Source organism: Haliotis cracherodii, unplaced genomic scaffold, assembly GCF_022045235.1.
Source record: "Haliotis cracherodii isolate W230 unplaced genomic scaffold, xgHalCrac1.p SCAF_11, whole genome shotgun sequence".
NCBI lineage: Eukaryota > Metazoa > Mollusca > Gastropoda > Lepetellida > Haliotidae > Haliotis > Haliotis cracherodii.
Genome location: NW_027266266.1, coordinates 41,064,537 through 41,082,367, shown reverse-complemented (window position 1 = coordinate 41,082,367; position 17,831 = coordinate 41,064,537). Strand labels below are relative to the sequence as shown.

The window sequence follows — 17,831 nt, the reverse complement described above, 5'->3', positions numbered from 1 at the left end:
AAGTAAGACTCACCGCGACTAAGGTCATCATTGTTCTTGTTCTTATACTGTTGTTCTAGTTGTCACTGTAGTGATCGGTAGTGCTGGTTCTGTAACGGTACAACCGCCAGCGACTCTTTATATACACAACCCACCTGTATGTAATTACCATCAGTTACAAAACTTCCTATTCTTTACCCGAACTGAAGAAGGAAGACGTGGTTTAGTAGAGGAATACATATATTAAAAATGAATTTCTGACATTTCCCCCTGAACAGGAATCATGCACAATTGGCTCGTCTGAGTGTAGTATTAACTAGTGTTACTGTGTGTTAATAATATTGGTGTGACAACCCATATCTTATGAACACGACCCGTGCTTGTAAGAGGCGACTAACGGCGACTAACGGGATCGGGTGTTCACGCTCGCCGACTTGGGTGATGCATGTCATCGAATTCCGACTGAGTAGCCCGATGCTCATAATGTCCTTCACTGAGTGAGTTAAAATTTAACGTCGCATCAGCATAATTAGAGCCATATATATAGCGACGAGTGCCCATCACTGCAATGTCTGGTCCGGACACGATTGAATATTTACAGACCGCCGTCACATAGCTGGAATAATGCTGAATGCGGCGTTAAACAACAAACTCATGAACAAAATGTGTTATATAGATATGTATGATGAGTGCCTGTGTGATAAACTACAACGGTAATATTTTGTTATTTTTATACGTTTTTGTAAACTTTTTAAATATTTTGTTTAAAATATACTGAACCAAATTAAAAACCTCACAATCCTAGAATTTTAACATGTTGACCAGTTATCATTGTGGGCCCTTATTGTGTATTTAAAGAGGAAATCCTGTACCTTCACCAGGGTACGTAAACCACCTGTACCTTCACCAGGGTACGTAACCCACTAGTACCTTCACCGGGGTACGTAAACCACCTGTACCTTCACTGGGGTACGTAAACCACCTGTACCTTTACCTGGGTCTGTAAACCACCTGTACCTTCACCAGGGTCAAAAACCACCTGTACCTTCACCTGGGTACGTAAACCACCTGTACCTTCACCGGGATACGTAAACCACCAGTACCTTCACCAGGGTACGCAACCTACCAGTATCTTCACCTAGGTACGTAAACCACCAGTACCTTCACTGGGGTACGTAAACCACCAGTACCTTCACTGGGGTACGTACACCACCAGTACCTTCACCAGGGTACGTTAACCACATGTACCTTCACAGGGGTATGTAAACCACCTGTACCTTCACCTAAGTACGTAAACCACCAGTACCTTCACCGGGGTACGTACACCACCAGTACCTTCACCTAGCTACGTAAACCACCTGTACCTTCACAGGGATACGTAAACCACCTGTACCTTCACCTAAGTACGTAAACCACCAGTACCTTCACCGGGGTACGTAAACCACCAGTACCTTCACCGGGGTACATAAACCACCAGTACCTTCACCGGGTTACGTAATCCACCTGTACCTTCACCGGGGTACGTAAACAACCTGTACCTTCACAGGGATACGTAAATCACCAGTACCTTCACCTTGGTACGTAGAGCACCAGTACCTTCACCAGGGTACATAAACCACCAGTACCTTCACCGGGTTACGTAAACCACCTGTACCTTCACCGGGGTACTAAACCACCAGTACCTTCACAGGGTTACGTAAACCACCTGTACCTTCACCGGGGTACTAAACCACCAGTACCTTCACCAGGGTACATAAACAACCTGTACCTTCACAGGGATACGTAAACCACCAGTACCTTCACCGAGGTACCTAAACCACCTGTACCTTCACCTAGGTACATAGAGCACCAGTACCTTCACCAGGGTACATAAACCACCAGTACCTTCACCGGGTTACGTAAACCACCTGTACCTTCACCGGGGTACTAAACCACCAGTACCTTCACAGGGGTACGTAAACCACCAGTACCTTCACAGGGATACATAAACCACCAGTACCTTCACCTAGGTACGTAAACCACCAGTACCTTCACCAGGGTACGTAAACCACCTGTACCTTCAGCAGGGTACGTAAACCACCAGTACCTTCACCAGGGTACGTAAACCACCAGTACCTTCACCAGGGTACGTAAACCACCAGTACCTTCACCAGGGTACGTAAACCACCAGTACCTTCACCTAGGTACGTAAACCACCCGTACCTTCACCAGGGTACGTAAACCACCAGTACCTTCACAGGGATATGTAAACCACCAGTACCTTCACCTAGGTACTTAAACCACCAGTACCTTCACCGGGGTACATAAACCACCAGTACCTTCACCGGGTTACGTAATCCACCTGTACCTTCACCGGGGTACTAAACCACCAGTACCTTCACAGGGATACGTAAACCACCAGTACCTTCACCTAGGTACTTAAACCACCAGTACCTTCACCGGGGTACATAAACCACCAGTACCTTCACCGGGTTACGTAATCCACCTGTACCTTCACCGGGGTACTAAACCACCAGTACCTTCACAGGGGTACGTAAACCACCAGTACCTTCACAGGGGTACATAAACCACCTGTACCTTCACCAGGGTACGTAAACCACCAGTACCTTCACCGGGTTACGTAAACCACCTGTACCTTCACCGGGGTACTAAACCACCAGTACCTTCACAGGGATACGTAAACCACCAGTACCTTCACCTAGGTACTTAAACCACCAGTACCTTCACCGGGGTACATAAACCACCAGTACCTTCACCGGGTTACGTAATCCACCTGTACCTTCACCGGGGTACTAAACCACCAGTACCTTCACAGGGGTACGTAAACCACCAGTACCTTCACAGGGGTACATAAACCACCTGTACCTTCACCAGGGTACGTAAACCACCAGTACCTTCACCGGGTTACGTAAACCACCTGTACCTTCACCGGGGTACTAAACCACCAGTACCTTCACAGGGGTACGTAACCCACCAGTACCTTCACAGGGGTACGTAAACCACCTGTACCTTCACCGGGGTACGTAAACCACCAGTACCTTCACAGGGGTACGTAAACCACCAGTACCTTCACAGGGGTACGTAAACCACCTGTACCTTCACCGGGGTACGTAAACCACCAGTACCTTCCCCGGGGTACATAAACCACCAGTACCTTCACCGGGTTACGTAATCCACCTGTACCTTCACCTGGGTACGTAAACAACCTGTACCTTCACAGGGATACGTAAATCACCAGTACCTTCACCTAGGTACGTAGAGCACCAGTACCTTCACAGGGGTACGTAAACCACCAGTACCTTCATAGGGGTACGTAAACCACCAGTACCTTCACAGGGGTACGTAAACCACCAGTACCTTCACCTAGGTACGTAAACCACTAGTACCTTCACCGGGGTACATAAACCACCTGTATCTTCACCAGGGTACGTAAACCACCAGTACCTTTACAGGGATACTTAAACCACCAGCACCTTCACCAGGGTACGAAACCACATGTTGGCTTGGTTGGTTGGCTTGTTTTACGCCGCACTCAGCAATATTCCAGCTATATGCCCGTGGTCTGTAAATAATCGAGTCTGGAGCGTGATGATTCCTGGGTAGAATAGGTCTTCAGCAACCCATGCTTGCCGTAAAAGGCGACTATGCTTGTCTCTTCCTGTCATTGGTGACATTTGATAGTTCACCAGCTCTGTATTTAACAAACAACATGTCCCCATTATTCCCTTATAGCTGCCCTTCTTTGCTCGATTGATTTCAGTGTTTGCAGAACTTGGGTTTGCAAACTGTTATTGTCTGAGCGCCTTGCTTTCTTAATTGGTGTTGACTCTGCCAGAGAAGCGCAGTCTTCTGTATCCATTGGACTTGTCAACAAACTGTCAGAGGCGCTGCCAGTGATGCAGGTTTATTTGCAAACTCCTCATTGTATGTAGCTGTGGAGAACAATACCCTGAACATTCCACCCCTTCCCCCTTGCTGGACGCCCGTAACCTGTGGATGATGCTTTCCCACTAAAGACATACATCATGAAACCATTTCCCTTTAGGGATACCACAGAGGACAAAAATGTCTTCAATTATCGTCTTTCTGGAGCTAGGCGTGTCTCTGAAAATGCATTTGGCATACTCGTTAACAGATTTGCGGTATTTCAAAGAACTATTACAGTTGAACCTGAAAATGGCATTAAGATTTTTATGGCATCTGTGGCTCGTCACAACTTTCTGCGCACAAAATGTGACAATGTATACACTGAATCAAACAACACTGAGAGAGAGAGAGAGTAGAGCAACATCACATCCAGCAAGGGGGACACAGAAACACTGCCAATGCAAGAACTGTTAGAGAGGAATTTGCAGAATATTTTTCTACAAATGGGCAGGTCCAGTGGCAATGGGACCATGTAATCTAAAGTTTTATTTCTAATACTCTTTACCTCTAGCACCACAACTGCTGATGGAGACAGTTCTTTAATTCCATGGTCATTCATATGATCTGAAAACTAGCACTTTATTCCTATATAATGACTATGCTTGTCGCAAGAGGCGACTAACGGGATCGGGTGGTCAGGCTCGCTGTCTTGGTTGATGCATGTCATCGTATTCCGGAGCCACGGTAACAGACGATGCTGAGCGACTGGTGTTGACAGCCGGTATCGTGTCTCGCAATCCCGAAACCATGTACAAGATTTTTCAGTTCAGTGATTAATTGATAAACTTTACCTACTGTGTATTTATATGGTCACATTTTGTTACTGGTGGCAACATCCATTTAGCATAGAATTTTATCGACTAGTCTTTGATCGCTCCGTTACAAATTTCCAGCTATATGACGTAAATAATGGACGAAACAATCCAGTGAAAGATATCATGAGCATTGATCCACGCAAATAGGATACGATTTGGTTGGTTGGCTTGTTGTTTAACGCCGCACTCAGCAATATTCCAGCTATATGACGGTGGTCTATAAATAATCGAGTCTGGACCAGACAATCTAGTGATCAATATCATGAGCATCGAACCACGCAATGTGGGATACGATGACATTCATCAACCAAGTCAGCGAGCCTGACCACCTTTAACCCGTGAGTCGCCTTTTACGACGAGCATGGTCGCCTTTTACGGTGGGCATGGGTTGCTGAAGACCTATTCTACCCCGGATCTTCACGGGTCAAATGGGATACGATGACATTCGTCAAATAAGTCAGCGAGCCTGACCACCCTATCCCGTTAGTCACCTGTTACGACAAGCTTGGGTTGCTGAAGACCTATTCTAACACAGATATTCACGGGTGTAAGAACATACTTACATGGCAAGAATTAATTAGAAACGCCGACATTTCGATGTGATCCAAGATGACACTATCCAAAGCCAATGTAAGGAGCCAAAGAATTACAACACGGTTTTTTTCCAGATCATTCAGAATGTCAACGAATGTGTACGATTTATTTTAGGGGAAAAACCTGGAGGACGTTATTTTTTCCAGTTTTGCGAATGTTTAGGGGATATACTTTTTTTCACAACCACTTAACCCACACAGAAGGGGCGGTCGGGTAGCCTAGCGGTTATTACGTTAGTTCATCTCGCCGAAAACCCGTGTTCGATTCCCGACATGGGTACAATGTATGAAGCCCATTATTGATATCCCCGACGTGATATTGCTGGAATATTGCTAAAAGCAGCGTAAAACCAAACACCCCAGCTCCAACCACAGTCGTGTGTCGGGACCTCATAGCGACCTCCAGATAGTACAATCTGCATGTCTGTGAATATTATTGTGAAATAACATACGTTGAAATGCGCACCCACAAAATTTTAATTTTCAGTTGGACAAATCCTTCCATGCGATTGTGTAGGTGTTGAAATGCGGACCCAAGGAATTTTAATTTTCAGTAAGTATTTAATATTTTGTTGTAAGATAAGTGTCTTGGTTATGTCAACTTGTACCTAAACCTATTACACTAGAGTTGTGACGTCCTTTAGATTTGTTTTGTTTCTTTGTTTGTCGTTTATATTAACGCCGCAAATATTCCAGCTTGGCGTGGTCAGGCTCGCTGACTTGGTTGAAGAATGTCATCGATCCCAATAGCGTGGATCGATGCTCATGATGTCAATCACTGGATTGTCTGGTCCAGACTCGATTATTAACAGACCGCCGTCATATAGCTGGAATATTGCTGAGTGCGGAGTTAAACAACAAGCAACTAAAATCAAACATGTCTCTTTGACGACTGTTGCAGACGCGGCGTTGTTGCTGGTGTGCGGCAAGCAGATCGTCTACGAGTACACGTGCTTCAGCTACACCATCAAGGATGAACATAATCAGGACGTGGTGATCAGGTGCAACTCCACCGAGGCATTTAGCCCCGTGGACGGCAAATGCATCAAGTAAGTTTCTCATCTCATGTGGGGCATGCCAGAAATCTATGATTATAGGTTCGAATCCCAGTTCGCCCCAATTATGTTTCAAGGTTTGTCAGCACCATACCCGTGCTCGTGGATTTCACCGAAGTGGTTGTTGGTTGTTTAATGCCGCACTCAGCAATATTCCAGCTATGTGACTGCGGTCTGTAAATAATCTAGTTTGGACCAGACGATCCAGTGATTAGCATCGATGACATTCTTCAACCAAGTCAGTGCGCCTGATGACCCGATCCCGTTAGTCGCCTCTTACGACAAGCATGGGTTGCTGAAGACCTATTCTCCCCTGGATCTTCACGGGTCAATGAATGAGTAAGCGAGTTTGGCCCAACGTCGCTTTGAATTGCGTTTCTGTTGGTCATCTTGATGTGGGAGGAAAGCCCTGTAATGCAGGTCTCAGACATTTACATCTTTGTTGAAACACTCGAGCACGGGCATAATGATGTCGAACCTAGAAACATGATCAGGGGGAACCTGGATTCGAACCCACGATCATAGGTTTCTGGCACGCAAAATGGCATATGCTTCGCCATAGACGACAATTTGCCTATTGAGGTTAAATCCCCTTTCACGGAATAAAATGCGTGTTTGGAACTAGTGACCGATAAAATTCCTGTCTCTTTCCAAAAATCCGGGCCAACCTCCTTAGAATATTTGATGGTGGGCTAACTGCCCACGTGTTTGCTTTCAGACCTGACGCTAACAAATGGCCGTGTGGTACAGATATCGACTGCAACACTAAGTCAGACCAGAAATATGCAGACACGAAAGAAGGGTGCAAAACGTACTACACCTGCAACGGGGGAATCTTCTTGGGACACAACTACTGTCCAGGGGGTAAGACGAACATATCACGTTTTAGCTCACATGACTAATAGTCAAGTGTGCTTATGTCAGTGTCTGCATGTCCGTCGTCAATTTTGGTTTGGTTTGTTGTTTAACGCCGCACTCAGCAATATTCCAGCTATATGACGGCAGTCTGTAAATAATCGAGTCTGGACCAGACAATCCAGTGATTGATATCATGAGATCGGTCCACGCAATTGGGATCGATGACGTGCATCAAACCAAGTCAGCGAGCCTGACCACCCGATCCCGTTAGTCGCCTTTTACGATCAGCATAGTCACCTTTTACGGCAAGCATGGGTTGCTGAAGACCTATTCTACCACGGAATCTTCACGGGTCTTCGGCGTCAGACGTTAACACTTCAGGAACTTCACATGCTTGTTTCCACCAATGACACCTGAATTCGTTCAACTAGTTCTAATTCGTTAATACGGCAGCCTTATTGAAAAATATTGTGGCCATTACGCAGCCATTTGTGTTAACAGTGTTACGACATTTGATACACATGTAGTGAGGTTCAACAAATATGTCCGCTGTAATTGTGCTATTTCAACCTTGATTTGACCTTTGCACTTTGACCATGCTCTTAATTCTCTCAAAATGCGCTCTAGGTTATGTAAACATCATCTCCTCAGAAACCATTGGACAAATTAATCAGAAACTTGCTAGAGAGATTCAAATACGATTTTCAATATGAAAAAAGCAATATTTCTCAGAAAATCCGCTTATCGAGCTCAAACCTCTCCTGCTCGTTTGTTTGTTGTTTAACACCGCACTCAGAAATATTCAACCTTTATGACTGCGATCAGTAAAATAATCGAGTCTGGACCAGACAATCCAGTGATTGACATCATGAACATCGATCCACGCATTTGGTTGGTTGGTTTGTTGTTTAACGCCGCACTCAGCAATATTCCAGCTATATGACAGCGGTCTGTAAATAGACGAGTCTGGACCACACATTCCAGTGATTAATATCATGAGCATCCAAACATGAAACAAATGTTCAGAATATACACATATCAAAATTTGCACTGCACCGCTTCTATAAGTATGGAAACTAATTCCTAAACTTGTAAAGAATCCATGGAATAGCTTTCTAGTTATAGGTTGCACACATGTTTCAACAAAAAAAAAAAATATATTGAAATCAAGCTTCGCACTGCACCTCTGCTACAGGTATACCAAAAATTCACCAAGCGTGAAAAGAATCTATTTTTCAAGTTGTATGTCACACAAAAAAATGTCCTTGGACTGAATTCCCTCTTATAACTTTTTTAGGTTGGGGGTTTAACAATTCTGATTTTTGATAAGCTTGCAAAGTTCCTTCGATGTTACTGCATCGATGTCTGATCTAAGCTGTCCCCCATCGCAAACATTATACACTAAGTAAAACATTGAAACAAAAATTAGTTTTGTTTTTAGAATAAGCAAATGAGTGAGTGTGTGAGTTAAAATGTGACGTCACACCGGCCGTATTTCAACCATATTGTGACGAGAAGTTAGAAATTATTAATACATATGTTTTAGAGTTAAACTTGTCTTCGATGGACAGTAAAATAACTAGAATATCAGATTCAATTTAATAGTTGTTGAGAACATTTAAAATAATACATCATCAGTAAACAACAAAATATAAAACAGGGCTTTAGATCGCCAGCAGCTGAAGGTAGATCCACATAGGGATCATGGGGACTTTCAGTACCTTTGCTACCTGCATGGACCCAAGCAGGATTTACATCATCCGTTCAGGTGTTCGCGATTATTGACAAAATTATCTGAAGGTTAAAATAACACATATTCTACGATTAAAACTGTGGCAGTAATAAAACTATTTCGCATGACTTGGTCTTCAGCAATTAATGCTTGTCGTAAAAGGCGACTAACGGTATCGGGTGGTCAGGCTCGCTGACTTGTTTGATACAAGTCATCGATCCCGATTGCGTGGATCGATGCTCATGATATTAATCACTGGATTGTCTGGTCCAGACTCGATTATTTACAGACCGCCGTCATTTAGCTGGAATATAGCTAAGTGCGGCGTAATAGAACCAACCAACCAACTTAAATACCCTCTCCGGGGTACAATCATTTTACACTATATCAACTCCCAATAGGGTACAGCCACTGACAATCTCAGTTCACAATTTTTTTTCTATCAAGTCTAAAGAGATAACTTATTAATATTGCCTGATGCAAAGATATGCCTTTCTTTTTCAGTTCTTGTTTTCAACGAAAATAAACAGGTCTGCGATTGGGAAACCAACGTTGCACCACCCTGTGGTTCTCATGTGGGCGTGATTGGCTAACAGTGAGAGCACTCCCGGGTCCTACAACTACCACCCACCATTCATCAGCATATCGTTTGATGTGCATCCGTCAATGCCTTGGTACTCGAGGCTCAAGAAAATAATAAAATATTTTTGAGCATTTGTCTTTAATTTATTTACCAATTAATACATAAAAGTACATAGGGGGTTTATTATATTGGGCAGTAATTGATGGACATTTGTATAGTTATATGACCGAGCCAATCCGCTTGGCATCTTGGTAATCGGTAGCTCGATCATATTACATGTAATTAGAATATCAGGCTCGGTGACCTGGTTTTATTATATTGGCATCGTGTCCCGCTTGCGTGGATCAATCCTTTTGATGTCAATCACTGGATTGTCTGGCCAATTACAGACCGTCGTGATATAGCTGGATTATTGCTGAGTGAGACGTAAAACAAGTTGGTTGGTTGGTTTGTCGTTTAACGCCGCACTCAGCAATATTCCAGCGGTCTGTAAATAATCGAGTCTGGACCAGACAGTCCAGTGATTGACATCATGAGCATATATCCACGCAATTGGTTGGTTTGTCGTTTAACGCCGCACTCGGCAATATTCCAGCTATATGACGGCGGTCTGTAAATAATCGAGTCTGGGCCAGATAATCCAGTGATTGACATCATGAACATCGATCCACGTAATTGGGATCGATGACATGAGTCAACTTAGTCAGCGAGCCTGACCACCTGATCCCGTTAGTCGCCTTTTACGACAAGCATAGTCACCTTTTACGGCAAGCATGGGTTGCTGGAGACCTATTCTACCCCGGAATCTTCATGGACATGTGTCCCCGCCGTGATATTGCAGGAATATTGCTAAAAGCGGCGTAAAACCTTACACCCAAAACCCAGCTCCAACCACAGTCGTGTGTCGGGACCTCATAGCGACCTCCAGATAGTACAATCTACATGTCTGTGAATATTATTGTGAAGTAACATATGTTGACCCTTAGCGAGACAAGCCTTTCCATGCGATATTGTAAGTGGTGAAATGCGGACCTACGGATTTTTAATTTTCAGTAAGTTTTTAATGTTTTGTTGTCAGATAATGGGTCTTGACCCTTAGATAACTGTCTTGGTTATGTCAACATGTACCTAAACCTTTTTACACTAGTAATGTGACGTCAGAAACACGACATTAAGTCCATTAGATTGTTTTGTTTGTTTGTTTAACGCCGCACTCACAAATATTCCAGCTTGGCGGCGATCTGTAAATAATCGAGTCTGGACCACACAATCCAGTGATTGGGATTCGACGCCATCCATCAATTAAGTCCGCGAGCCTGACCACCTGATCCCGTTAGTCGCCTGTTACGACAAGCATGGGTGGCTGGAGACCTATTTTCTTCTCGGAACTTCACGGCTCAAGTCCTTTAAAAAGCGTGCCTGGCATGGTACTGTATTTTAACTGGTTACAGGAGATCGATCCAGTCTGCCAAAATCTGGATGAAAGTAGACAAAAATTATCCTAAATCCAGTCACGTTTGATACAACTTAAGGTCATGTGACATGGGGTTTAACGTCGCGTTCGAAATTATAGCACTTTCACAGCGACGTATGTGCGCGCTAATAGTCCGGTTTTATAGTGATAGCCCACCGAGATATCATGCCGCAGCGCCCGTGAAGATCCGGGGTAGAATAGGTCCTCAGCAGCCCATGCTTGCCGTAAAAGACGACTATGCTTGTCGGAAAAGGCGACTTACGGAATCGGGTAGTCTGGCTCGCTGTCTTGGTTGATGCATGTCATCGTATCCCAGTTGCGTGAATCGATGTTCATGTTGTCAATCACTGGATTGTCTGGTCCAGACTCGATTATTTACAGACCGCCGTCATATAGCTGGAATATTGCTGAGTGCGGCGTTTAACAGCAAACAAACAAACCATGCCGCAGTTAAACATTGATATCCCACTCAGACACAGTATACTGACTCCTAGCTGGCCAGTCAGTATTTTATCCGCTTATGCCAAGCGCCAGGCTAGGCTGGGTAACCACAAGTCTTGTAACATGTTTTGATTTGAGGTAAATATTTATGTGTGAGTGAACGAATTGGATTCAAGGCCGTTTGGACAGTATTCCTGTTAGTTTAATTTGTGAGGAAAGAAAGCTCAATATTTTGAAAGTGCAATCACCAAATCGAATCACTCGGAAGATGAACGCTACAGACACTAGGTTATCCCACATTTCAGACAACACAAGAAGTTTCCAGTCGATTATTAATTTTAAGTTGATTCATAAACCGACGGTGAGGACCAATGCTCATACTATCAACCACTGGTTCCCCTTGTCCAGATTGGATAATTGTACGGGCGGACGTGATATAACTAGAATGTTGCTTACGGTGTTGTTTTCAAACATGTCGGACCCGTGAAGATCCGGGATAGAATAGGTCTTCAGCAACCCATACTTGCCTTAAAAGGCGACTATGCTTGTCGAAAGAGGAGACTAGCGGGATCGGTTGGTATAAGGCTCGCTGACATGGTTGCTGTATCTCATCGTATCCCGATTGCGTGAATCGATGCTCATGATATCAATCACTGGATTATCTGGTATAGAATCGACTGTTTACAGGCCACCGTCATATAGCTGGAATATTGCTGAGTGCGGAGTTGAACAACCAACAAACAAAATAAATCAAACATGACGCTGTGACGACTGTTGCAGACGCGGCGTTGTTGCTGGTGTGCGGCAAGCAGATAGTCTTCGAGTACACGTGCTTCAGCTACACCATCAAGGATGAACATAATCAGGCCGTGCAGATCAGGTGCAACTCCACCGAGGTATTTAGCCCCGTGGACGGCAAATGTATCAAGTAAGTTTATATCTCCCGTGGGGCACGCCAGAAACCTATGATCGTAGGTTCCAATCCCAGTTCGCCCCAATTATGTTTCAAGGTTTGTCAGCACCATACCCGTGCTCGTGGGTTTCATCGTAGTGGTAAACATCTGAGACCTGCATCACTTCGGGCTTTCTACACACATTAAGCTGACACGCCGCGACATAACTGGAATACTGTTAAAAGCAGCGTTAAATCCAACTCACTCACTCATCTCCTGTGATCGCCGGTTAAAGTGACATGATGTGAGTTCACCCTTAATTCCTCGTGACACGGGTGTCCCAGTCGTCTAAGACGCCGCAATTCGCTGAAACCTATTATTGGGGGTTCTAATCCTGTTAACCCCGATTATTGTTTCAAGGTGTGTCAGAACCATACCCGTGCTCGTGGGTTTTGCCATAGTCGTAAAGGTTATCATACCTGCATCACTTCGGACTTTCCTCCCACATTAAGCTGACGCACCGTGGTATAACTGAAATATTGTTCAAAGCAACGTTGAAGCCAACTCACTTATTCACTCTCATAGGGTTCAAGACTGCTTACATAACGTACATAGAGATGGTGTTGTAGAATGAAATACGGTCAAGATTGGTTGGTTGTTTAACGCCGCGGTCTGTAAAATAATCGAGTCTTGACCACACAATCCAGTGAATGATATCATGAGCATCGATCCACGCAGTTGGGATCGATGACATGCATCAACCAAGTCAACGAGCTTGACCACCCGATCCCGTTAGTCGCCTTTTACGGCAAGCATGAGCTGCTGAAGACCTATTCTCCCCCGGATCTTCACAGGTCAAGAGTGAGTTACCGAGTTTGGTCCAACGTCGCTTTGAATTGCGTTTCTGTTGTGTCACCGTTGGTCAGCTTGATGTGGGAAGAAAGCCCTGTGATGCAGGTCTTAGACATTAACCTCTTTGTTGAAACACTAGAGCACGCGTATGGTGCTGTCGAACCTAGAAAACATGATCAGGGGCAACCGGGATTCGAACCAACGATCATAGGTTTCTGGCACGCCAAAGGGGCATTTGCTTCGCCATAGACGACCATTTGCCTATTTAAGTTTTAAAAAAACTTTCACGGAATAAAATGAATGTTTGGAAGTAGTGACCCATAAAATTCCTGTCTCTTTCCAAAACCCAAAATCCGGGCCAACCTCCTAAGGGCTAACTGCCCTCGTGTTTGCTTTCAGACCTGAGAAAAACAAATGGCCGTGTGGTAAAGATATCGACTGCCACACTAAGGCAGACCAGAAATATGCAGACACGAAAGAAGGGTGCAAAACGTACTACACCTGCCTCGGGGGAATCTTCTATGGACACAACTACTGTCCAGGAGGTAAGGCAAACGTAGGACTAATCACGTTTTAGCTCACCTGACTAAAAGTCAAGTGTGCTTATGTCAGTGTCAACATGTCCGGCGTCAGGAACCGCTGGACCAATAAAACTGAAACTTCACATGCTTGTTCCCACCAATGACACCCGAACTCGTTCTACTAGTTCGAATTCGTGTTTACGGCAGCCATATTGAAAAAAATACCCTATCTGTGGCCATTACGCAGCTATTTTGGTTAACAATGTCATGACATTTGGTACACGTGTGGTGAGGAGTAACAAATGTTCCCTGTATTGTGCTATTTTAACTTTTGACCATGCTCTGAATCCTCTCAAAATGCGCTCTAGGTTATGTACACAACATCTCCGAAACCACTGGACCAATGAAACAGAAACGTGTTCGAGAGGTTCAAATACGATTTTCAATATGAAAAAGCAATAATTGTCAGAAAACCTGCTTTTCGAACTCCAACCTCTCCTACTCGTATAGAAAATGTACCCCCAGTTGGAAAAGAATCCATGACGTAGTCTCTCTAAAGTTAAGGTCCCCAAAATGTTGAAGTATTCTAAGTTCAAAACAGGAAACAAATCTTTTTTGAGAAAATACACATATCAATATCAAACTTTGCACGGCACCGCGTCTATAAGTATGGAAACTACTTCCTAAATGTGTAAATAATCCAAAGATTTCTAGTTAAAGGTCGCATACATGTTTCAACAAAAACATCCAAATATTGAAATCAAACTCCGTACTGCACCTCTTTTATATGTATAACCAAAAATCACAAAGTTTGAAAAGAATCTAGTTTTCAAGTTATAGGTCAAACAAAAATATATCCTTGTACTGAATTCCTTGTTATAACTATTTTATGTCGGGGCTATAATAACATTGATGTCGCAAATTTCCGAACTCAGTCTTCATAAATAGATCTTGATAAGCTTGCAAAGTTCCATCGATGTTACTGCAGTAGCGTCTGATCAAAGCTGTCCCCCATCGCAAACATTATACACTAAGTAAAACATTGAAACAAAAATTAGTTTTGTTTTTAGAATGAGTGAGTGAGTGAGTTAAAATGTGACGTCACACCGGCAGTATTTCAGCCATATCGTGACGAGAAGTTATAAATTATTAATACATATGTTTTAGAGTGAATCAAACTTGTCTTCAACGGACAGTAAAATAACTAGAATATCAGATTCGATTTAATAGTTGTTGAGAACATTTAAAATAATACATCATCAGTAAACAACAAAATAAAAAAGGGAGATCCACATAGGGATCATGGGGACTTTCATTACCATTGCTACCTGCATGGACCCAAGCAGGATTTTTTACATCATCCCTTCAGGTGTTGTCGATAATTGACAAAAGTATCCGAAAGTTAAAATAACTTGTGCGGCAGTAATATAACTATTTCGCATGACTTGTTCTTCAGCAATTCAAGCTTGCCGTGAAAGGTGACTATGCTTGTCGTAAAAGGTGACAAACAGGATCGGGTGGTCAGGCTCGCTGACTTGGTTGATATATCCCAATTCCGTGGATCCATGCTTATGATATAAATCACTGGATTCTCTGGTCCAGACTCGATTTATTTACAGATCGCCGTCATATAGCTGGAATATTGCCGAGTGCTGCGTTATACAACAAACCAACCAACTTACATACCCTCTCGAGGGTACAATCATTTTACACTATATCAACCCCCATCAAGGGTACAGCCACTGACAATGTCAGTTAACAAATTTCTTTCTACCAAGTCTAAAAAGATAACTTATTGTCTGATACAAAGACATGCCTTTCTTTTCAAGTTCTTGTTTTCAACGAAAAACACCAGTACTGCGATTGGGACTACAACGTTGATCCACCCTGTGGTTCTCATGTGGGCGTGATTGGCTAACAGAGCACACCCGGGTCTCACAACTACCACCCACCATTCATCAGCATATCGTTTGATGTGCATCCGTCAATCCCTTGGTTTTCAAGGCTCAAGAAAAAATAAAATAGTTTTGTGCATTTGTCTTTAATTTATTTACCAATTCATACATTAAAGTACATAGGGGGTTTATTATAGTGGGCAGTACTTGATGGACATTTCTATCGTTATATGATCGGGCCAATCACCTTGGCATCTTGGTAATCGGTAGCTCGATCATATTACATGTAAATAGAATATCAGGCTCGGTGACCTGGTTTATTGCATGGCATCGTGTCCCGCTAGCGTGGATCAATCCTTATGATGTCAATCACTGGATTGTCTGGTCAGGACACGATTAATTACAGACCGTCGTGATATAGCTGGATTATTGCTGAGTGAGGCGTGAAACAAGCTCCGACGGGGTACTTGTTAAACGGCAGATCAAATCAAACTGTTAAATTGTGTTGAATTGGTAAAGTGTTTCTTTAAAGCACAAAACCGGCCTTTAATGAAATCCTGGCACTGTGAACCACGTAATTCTACATCGATTATCGTATTTGAAAATCAAGACTAACCGACAGTCCACCCCTTTTCAGTCACATTCAGTATCTGAAAATGATGTGTTTGTTTGTTGTTATTTAACGCCGCATTCAGCAATATTCTAGCTATATGACGGCAGTCTGTAAATAATCGAGAGTGGACCAGACATTCTAGTGATTGACACATGAGCATCAATCCACGCAACTGGGATACGATGACATGCATCAAGCCCGATCCCGTTAGTCGCCTCTTACGACAAGCATAGTCGCCTTTCAGGACAAGCATGGGTTGCTATTTTAAAATGAATTAATAGTTTAAACTTTTAAAAAAATGTAATAATTAGTCACAAATATAAAATATCAAAAATGTTTCCGGCATAGAATCTGGAGAACGTCATGGGGAAATCACGGTTGCGTATGTATCTGATCTGCAGGTTCTGTCTCAGAAGGTACATATTCGCATCCAACTAAAACATTCTGGATCGTTTTCTCATACATGTAATAGCCTTTCTCATTACAGCGGTTCAGACGTTGAAAAACTATTTGGTTGTGGTGGATACTGCGACATATGCCTGTCCTACTAATATCACAGTATCGAGAGCAGTCGCAAGAACGTTTTTCAATTCGCTTTGGAATTCGATCAGGATCCACATCGATCTGACATGTGCAGAATTCCGAACCACGTGACGTTTCACACAGGTCTATCACGTTGCTTTCTCTGACGTCCGCGCTTCTAAGAGCCCGGATTTCCGGCGACTCCAGACAAGTGTCGCTGCATTGAGTGGTGACGGTTGTGAACAATTCTCCGTGGAAGACAAGCGATGAAAACAGCACCTGTAACACAATTAGAATGATGAATTGTTTTACGACTTTATACGATTCTAAGCTGGACTTAACGACGTTTATAGTTTCAATTGGAATTCCAGGGTAGAATTGGTCCACAGCAACCTTTGCTGGTCGTTAAGGCGACTTAATAGATCGGGCAGTCAGGCTTGGTGACTTGGTTGATTCGCTGTACACGTCCCTTGGGCACGCCAGAAACCTATGATTGTGGGTTCGAATCCCGGTTCGCCCCGATTATGTTTCTAGGTTTTTCAGGACCATACCCGTGCTCGTGGGTTTCACCGAAGTGGTAAACGTCTGAGACCTGCATCACTTCGGGCTTTCCTCCCACATTAAGCTGACACGCCGTGATATGACTGTAATACTGTTAAAAGCGGCGTTAAACCCCACTCACTCACTCACGTGGTTGATTCCTAGTCGCCGCAGCCCGACGGCGTAGATCATTGCTCACAATATCACTCACTGGGTTGTCTGTTTATTCAATCCGATTATTACGGACCTTCAGCAATATTTTGTTTGTTTGTTTGTTTGTTGTTTAACGCAGCACTCGGCAATATTCCAGCTATAAGACAGCGGTCTGTAAAATAATCGAGTCTGGACCAGACAATCCAGACATCATGAGCAACGACCCACGAAATTGGGATCGATGACATGTATCAACCAAGTCAGCGAGCCTGACCACCCGATCCCGTTAGTTGCCTTTAACAACAAGCCGACAAGCATAGGTTGCTAAAGACCTATTCCACCCCGGAATATTCACTGGTCACCTTCAACAATATGCTGAGAGCCT

At 43.6% G+C, this 17,831-nt stretch overlaps 2 protein-coding genes across 2 annotated transcripts; both read left to right on the top strand.

The window, feature by feature from the left end:
• The first annotated feature begins 5,762 nt into the window (after positions 1-5,762).
• Positions 5,763-9,675, top strand: LOC139456501 (uncharacterized). The gene is made up of 4 exons (XM_071238248.1): positions 5,763-5,867; positions 6,216-6,363; positions 7,088-7,233; positions 9,464-9,675. Exons 1-4 carry the CDS (start codon positions 5,840-5,842, stop codon positions 9,550-9,552), a joined length of 411 nt encoding a protein of 136 aa, XP_071094349.1. The 5' UTR covers positions 5,763-5,839; the 3' UTR covers positions 9,553-9,675.
• A 745-nt stretch (positions 9,676-10,420) lies between these two features.
• On the top strand, positions 10,421-15,720 carry LOC139455804 (uncharacterized). The gene is made up of 4 exons (XM_071237352.1): positions 10,421-10,594; positions 12,238-12,385; positions 13,602-13,747; positions 15,553-15,720. Exons 1-4 carry the CDS (start codon positions 10,567-10,569, stop codon positions 15,639-15,641), a joined length of 411 nt encoding a protein of 136 aa, XP_071093453.1. The 5' UTR covers positions 10,421-10,566; the 3' UTR covers positions 15,642-15,720.
• The last annotated feature ends 2,111 nt before the right edge of the window (positions 15,721-17,831 follow it).

Excerpts from the sequence above, each read along its gene's own strand:
- LOC139456501 (XM_071238248.1), top strand. The coding sequence starts at position 5,840 with ATGCGGACCCAAGGAATTTTAATTTTCA. Across the intron at positions 5,868-6,215 it reads CCAAGGAATTTTAATTTTCA|ACGCGGCGTTGTTGCTGGTG; the intron begins GTAAGTATTTAA and ends CGACTGTTGCAG. Across the intron at positions 6,364-7,087 it reads GTGGACGGCAAATGCATCAA|ACCTGACGCTAACAAATGGC; the intron begins GTAAGTTTCTCA and ends GTTTGCTTTCAG.
- LOC139455804 (XM_071237352.1), top strand. The coding sequence starts at position 10,567 with ATGCGGACCTACGGATTTTTAATTTTCA. Across the intron at positions 12,386-13,601 it reads GTGGACGGCAAATGTATCAA|ACCTGAGAAAAACAAATGGC; the intron begins GTAAGTTTATAT and ends GTTTGCTTTCAG. Across the intron at positions 13,748-15,552 it reads ACACAACTACTGTCCAGGAG|TTCTTGTTTTCAACGAAAAA; the intron begins GTAAGGCAAACG and ends TTTCTTTTCAAG.